Source organism: Coffea eugenioides, chromosome 7 (assembly GCF_003713205.1).
Source record: "Coffea eugenioides isolate CCC68of chromosome 7, Ceug_1.0, whole genome shotgun sequence".
Lineage (NCBI taxonomy): Eukaryota > Viridiplantae > Streptophyta > Magnoliopsida > Gentianales > Rubiaceae > Coffea > Coffea eugenioides.
In genome coordinates, this window is record NC_040041.1 from 17,475,840 (window position 1) to 17,483,007 (window position 7,168).

A 7,168-nucleotide genomic window follows, 5' to 3' on the forward strand; every position below is an offset into this window, starting at 1 on the left:
TTTCTATCTTGCTCTTTTATTTGCCTAATTAAAATGATGTTATATTTTTGCTGCTTATGCTTTTTTATGTCATTGATTTGAAACCTTTTTAATAAAAATTTGACTTGTGGATAAACAAATGCTACAAATGTGTATTAGACATGGGAGGGGTTGTTTTCTAAAGTTACCTTTTGTTTGATGCTTTAGTTTGCCACTGTGTCGCAATTTCATACTGCTTGATGTCAAGGTTTCTTTTCTCATTTGATTCTGGTCTCTCCAAACATTGATTCTTACTTATTTAATAAGACATGGTGCGGGATTGCAGACTTGTATGGCTTGTCCTCTATTGAAATAACTCATCTATTTGACTCTCGCAATCTCACATAATGGTTTTTAGCTTGTAGAAGAGACTTAATTGTATGTATTTTGTTAATATTGGTTAAAGCATGATCATGCCGTGTTGTATATCACTGCCAGAAACTTTGATTGAAAGCCACTTGATGTTTTATACTATATTACACATGATTTTATTTTCTTTTCAAACAAAGAGGAAAAATCATAAAGAAATAAAAAAGCACCAACTTTTTTACCTATTCTGTAAATTTCTTTCGTCACAAACAGTCCTAGCCATTTTCATTTTCCCAGAATTAATTTTCCTCCTATCAAAGAAGTCCCTCGTATGGATAATAAATCAAGGTGACGTTATAAGAAAATTCAGTAGGCTAGTGATTGAGGGTGAGAGGACAAGGAAAACAAAATGTCCTTAGTAGAAGATTGGAAGAAACGATAATGACGTCAATCTTGGGGGCTCCAGAAAATAAAAAATTCTTAAAAATAAGGGTTTCTCTAATGATTGTCTAATGGGCACTCATCAACACATTTCAATTCCACCTAATCTGCCATGTGTGTATGTGTATTAACAAACATTATCCTTTCTTACATTTATACACCTTCTCTAATTAATATTACTTTTCTAAAAATCTAACATCTGATGTACATTTTAACGAGTGCTCAATGGGTACCTATTAGATAAATCTTAAAAATAGAAAGAGAAACTGTTAATCTTATACACTTATTAAATTAAAAGTTGTAGAAGAATAAAGAATAGTCATCCTCAAGTGATTTCTTAGTCCTTTTGAATAGTATTACATCATTAATAACCCATAAAATCTTATGCCTACAATTTGACTAGTATATTCAAAAGACCATAAATCTATGAAATTAGAAAAAAAAAATTGATTGTATAATTCGTAATTAGGAAAAAAAAACTAAACTACAAACTATAATATTCATGAAATTTTACAAAAAAAAATATATTAAGTGATAATTAATAGAAGGTAATATTGGAATTTTTGACCTCCCACCGTACAAATGCACTTAAGACGTAGATAGCAGCCAACAACCCAATAAGCCGCTGACAAAATGCAAGAGTATAATTTCCACAAGTAACAAGTACCAATGGTGGGGGTGGCCAATTGACAACTAGTGATTAGATTATCTGCATGGGAAGAAGATAGAATATTCCAAGTACATGTTCAATATATATAATATTCCAATTACGTGTTCAATATACATACATACATGTATATATATTAGGCAAAGCAATACTGTCTTGCTCTCAAAGTCCCAATGTTAGAACGTTCAATGATGAAATTAAGCTTCACATTACGTAATTGACAATCATTGGACAGTGGCTCATTGCATTGCCCCGCCCCCTTCTTCTTCTTGGGGTCAAACTTCATGACGAACAACGACCGACATGTGACTTGCAGGAAAAATAGAGAAATGTCCTTCTGATAGAAAAGTCCTGTTCTGACTATGGAAAAATAGAAATGTCCTCCTGATAGAAAAGTCGTGTTCTGACTCGCAATCTCCAACATAGAGATAATTAAGCCCATGGTAAGTAACTAACAGGTTCAAGCCACGAAAATTAATATATATAGGGAAAGCGATTCGAAATCCTATATATATAATATTATGCGACTACAATTCCTTGGAATATAAGAATAACCATTTTAAACGCAGATAGCTGAATTGAGCATGGAAGTTGTCTGGGTATACACAGTGATTTCATCTTTTCTTATTTTTCTTAGTTTTAGGTTCCTTTCGAAGCGGCTCCGAAACCTCCCACCAAGTCCAATACCAGCTTTTCCAATAATAGGTCATCTCTACCTCCTGAAACCGCCTCTCTACAGAACCTTCTACAAAATCTCCCAAAAATACGGCCCCATAATTTCCCTTCAATTCGGGAGCCGCCTAGTAGTGGTGGTATCATCTCCTTCGGCGGTGGAGGAATGCTTCACCAAGAACGATGTGATCCTCGCCAACCGGCCTCGCTTTGTTGTAGGAAAGTATTTTGGTTACAACTACACCAACATGACCAGTTCCCCATATGGTGAGCATTGGCGGAATCTTCGCCGTCTGGGTTCCGTGGAAATATTTTCGGCCAGTCGTTTGAACATGTTCTTGTCCGTCAGGAAAGATGAAATCAGACGGTTGCTTGTGAAACTGGCTCAGAAGTCTCGCCACGATTTTGCTAAGGTTGAAATGAAGTCGAGATTATCTGAGCTTTCTTTGAACATTATTATGAGGATGGTGGCCGGAAAGAGATATTTCGGCGAGGAAGAAGATAACTACGAAGCAACGCAGTTTCGGGGGCTTATTAAAGAAGTATTCAAACGTGGTGGTGTATCAAATCCTGGAGATTTCCTGCCGCTGTTAAGATGGATCGATTATGGAAACTTCGAGAAAAACTCGATGAAGCTCTTCACCAAATTTGACTCGTTCTTGGTGGGCTTACTTGAGGAGCATCGCCGCAACAAGAATAGTAATACGATGATCGATCATCTGCTTTCTTTGCAGGAATCGCAGCCAGAATACTATACGGACCAAATCATCAAAGGGATTATACTGGTAAGTATATTCTTTCTCTATTAGTCATTCTTCACCGTTGAACTGGAATGAGCATTCAATTGAATCACTAGTATATTATTGGTAGGTCATGCTTACGGCTGGAACAGACACTTCATCAGTGACTATAGAATGGGCCTTGTCTCTTTTGCTCAACCATCCCGAGGTGCTAGAGAAAGCTCGAGCTGAATTGGATGCTCAAGTAGGGACTGATCGATTGGTCGACGAACATGATCTATCCAATCTTCCTTATCTTCATAACATCATTTCAGAAACACTTCGGTTGTACCCCCCAACACCAATGCTAGTGCCACATGAGTCGTCCGATGACTGTAAAATTGGGGGATACAATATTCCGCGAGGCACAATTTTGCTAGTTAATGCATGGGCAGTTCACAGGGATCCAAACGTTTGGGATGATCCAACAAGCTTCAAGCCAGATAGATTCGACGGCTTGCAAGTTGAGCCATCAAAGCTGATTCCATTTGGGATGGGAAGGAGATCTTGCCCTGGTTCTGGCCTAGCACGGCGGGTGGTAGGTTTGGCCTTGGGATCTCTAATTCAGAGTTTTGATTGGAAAAGAATTGGTGAGGAGGAGATTGATCTAGCTGAAGGGACAGGAGTGTCCATGCCAAAAGCCAAGCCACTAGAAGCCATGTGCAGAGCTCGTGACATGGTTATAAACAGGATTGTTTAATCAACGATTAGTTTGTGTTGTTTGATTGAGTTTATGCGTGTTTTCTACAAGTAAATTAATGTGCATTGTTGAATTCAAGAATAAAAGTTAACTTGTCTAAGAAGGTTAATCAAAAGGTATGACGGAAATTAAACCAGGTTATTTTCGTATTTAGTTTCCTAATTCTTTTTGTATCTTATTTGTTTAGTTTCCATATTAAATTAGGAAATCTCAAGTCAGTTTCCAAATAAGTTTTGGTTTACAATTATATTTGTTTTAGGAAGCTTTAGAGTCTATAAATACTACCAGTCTAGTAGATTATTTATTGAAGAGTTGAGTTGAGTCTAGAGAATAGGTTTGATAGAAAATCTCATAGTTGAGATTTGTGAGTTGTCGTGAGCGAAAGGCTATGACTTAGTATTTGTTATTGTTGATATTTGAGTTTTGGATTAATAAAATTATTGAAGATTTATTGTGTATTTGTTCTCCTCCTCTTCCCACATTTTTTTATATGTGTTAGAATTGTTTCCGCTGTTTGCACACATTTTTGTGTGCCAACAAGGTATGACATAAATTATGATTATCTATCATCTCTGAAGCAGCAAACGTTAACTTATCAGGATGTCTACCATCTCATGATTTAGCTCTGCATTCAGAGTTTTGTAGTTTAATCTAGCGCCCATTGCTGAAACCATTTAAGTGACAATTAATAGTTCCTGCTATTTATCAACTCAAGTAGAGTTAACATTTGGAGGTGAAAAAGACACTAATCATCTTGTACGCAGACCACCTTTTTAACTTCGAATGTAAAAGTTAAAGATTACAAAAATAGGATCCTTCAAATCCTCATGAGTAGGAAGATCCACCATATATTGTCCAGGAATCAACATTCAGAGTCTCTTATGTTGGTTTGCCTTCAACAGAAAGTGCAGAAAGCTCCTATTTACCCAATAAAGAAGTTTATGTTCCAAACTTCCATCATCCTTGTCAGTTGTCAATGCAACAGAAGCATTCCTTGCTCGTGGTTCTGCTTCTCAAACAACAGTAAGATGCATTATCTAAAGCTTTACCGTTACTTCATGGGAACATGTTGAAGAGCTCAAACTTGCTGAGTTACACCTAGTAATATTTATATTTACAATACTAATCGAGTGAGTGAGAAGAGGAGATCTTGAGGAAAATTTCTGAAACAGTTGTGAACATGGTTCGCCATATCGGCCAATACGCAACTGGAACGGAGGGGACAAGTACGATACCGATCTCTGAATTGTGGATATGGACGACTCACTCTGACTCGGCCGATATTGGGCGATTCGAATCTGTGATACATGATATCGGTCGATATATCCGAGTCAACTCGGAATCGACTCGGATATTTTTTTTAAATTGTACCTTTTTTAGTATTTTCTAATTTTAGCAATTTTTTCAAAATTTTTGGAAACTTTCATGTGTTATAATGTGCGTATCACCCGATATTCAACTAATATGCCGCGACGGATGTAAAACAATCGAAACAGCGACGCGACCGCAACTCACGATGGCGAACCATGGTTGTGAAGGAGCAACAAATCATTAAGCAATACTCTATAGTAGGCGCTCCCATAGGCCTAGATATGGCATATTTGATTTTTATGTATTCTTGTATAATATACTACATCTTAATGACGAACCAAGCTGAAGAGATATTTTCTTTTGCCAATATCATGCCTAATTTCTCTTCCTACAAGCTAATAAAAAACAACTACATGATTCTTTCTTTCATTTGACTTAGAAAGGACAAATAACAAAATGACTGACATGCAATTGGTTTGTTGAGAAATCGCAAATTACATGAACGATGTGAAATATCAGTAATGCATTTTCTTCTTTTTTTTTCAATAAAATTTGTATATTTACCTCATGGTAGCTATCATCTTTGCATGCTTGATAGCTACAGCACTGCAGCTAGACTGGCAATGATGAACAACGAGATAGCTACTCATTTTCGTTGTCAGTTGTTGATCAAGAAACCTTTTCGACAACTTAAATGCAACTTGGATTAGTTTTCCAAATTTCTTACTGGCTTCCCAAACTAGAAGTTTCTCCGGTCTTTAATCGTGCTTAGACCATGAATGATGATCATTCTGATTAATGGTCAAGCGATGAAAATCTTGTCACTGCTTACCTAATTTAATTTGGTCCAATGAGTGGTACAGTTAGAAGACAAATAGGACCCGTTTCACCATACACGTGCATATGGCATGTGTGTTGAGATCAACCTAAGATTGAATTTTTCTGGTTCGTATGGCAGGGTGGAGAGTTCAAGAATGTGACAAGAAGTTTTGGTTAGATGTGGGGATGGCGGTTTTCTATTGGACTGTATTTCAAACGCCTTTATACAATAGTAAAAATATCTATGGACTTTGTTTCTAAGCATCGGTAATTTAAGCTCATTGCAAAAATTCCTAGACGACTGTCAAATTTTTGAATTATTCTTGTATTGAGAACCTGATTTCTTTTTCCTAACATACTCTTATATTCTCTTAAAATTCAGGCTTAGAGAAAAATAGTTTTTGGGACTTGGAAGTAGAGGAAATGCTTAGAAATTTATCCATTGTCTTTCATGTTATCTTTTTTTTTCTTTTGGGTTATGGCTAAATCTTATTTTTATTTTTGTAATTGTACCTCTGATTTTATCAATTACTTTCTTAGTTGAATTTGCAATCCATTCAAATAATTTCTTCTCTCCATTTCTCAGACAGGGTGCTAGGAAAAGGTTTAAGAAACTACTTTGAAACTGAAGCTGCCTTTCATGTAATTTAGAAGTTATTTTTTTTCTCAATATTAGATCTTATATTTACTGCTATGTTGTGATTTTTGCGACTAAGGCTTGTATTTTGATTGTGAAGAAAAGTTTTGTTATAGCGTCACTTATGGTATATTGATTTTCTTTTATCTACTTGGTTGAATTCTTATCAAGTATCATATAGTGATCCCTATCAATTAATTTTTGGCATTTTGTAGCATGGTCATCGATGAAAAGATGGCTTGGAAAAAGGGTATGGCCTGTCGATATGACTTGCGCTAGAACAACATATGATGATCTTTGCGTAGTAAGTGGTATTGTTTAAATATGTTGGTGGTTTAAAATTAGGAGTGTCGTATGTGCTCTTTACGCTGTCTTTGATTGTTCTTGTCAGGTACTTGAAATATCTTCTTAACTTTTTTCAACAAAGCATGGCAATGAATTCTAGTGCCTTGGCCGTGGTTTAACCAAAACTGTGAGCTTAATATTTGTACGTGAGTTTGTTGACTTCTCGCATGTCCTCTATTGGCGGATTTGATTGACAGAACATGGATAATGGAACATCAGAAGTTAGTAGAGTTTTGATCTTCATGCTTTCTTCTGCCCTTCTCTATAAATGTTTTTAGCAATTAGTCCTTATTTACGTGAACAATCACTTGCTACACAATCTACATCAGCTTTTATGATGATTTAAGCACTAATTAATTTGTACTTTCAATTCAACTGTAGCTTCTAAAGTATTTTCAGATGTATGTTTAACTTAAATTGTAAGATAACTTATTTCCTTTTCTCAACTGCTGACTTGATAACTTATAATT

General features: G+C 35.8%; 1 protein-coding gene across 1 annotated transcript; it reads left to right on the forward strand.

Annotated features, from left to right (window-relative positions):
* Positions 1-1,998: 1,998 nt before the first annotated feature.
* LOC113778377 (cytochrome P450 81E8-like) lies at positions 1,999-4,005 on the forward strand (the record flags this gene model as incomplete). The annotated part of the gene is made up of 2 exons (XM_027323775.1): positions 1,999-2,892; positions 2,978-4,005. Coding segments are annotated over 2 exons (1,503 nt in total), but the record flags the coding sequence as incomplete, so codon positions are not given.
* Between the last annotated feature and the right edge of the window lie 3,163 nt (positions 4,006-7,168).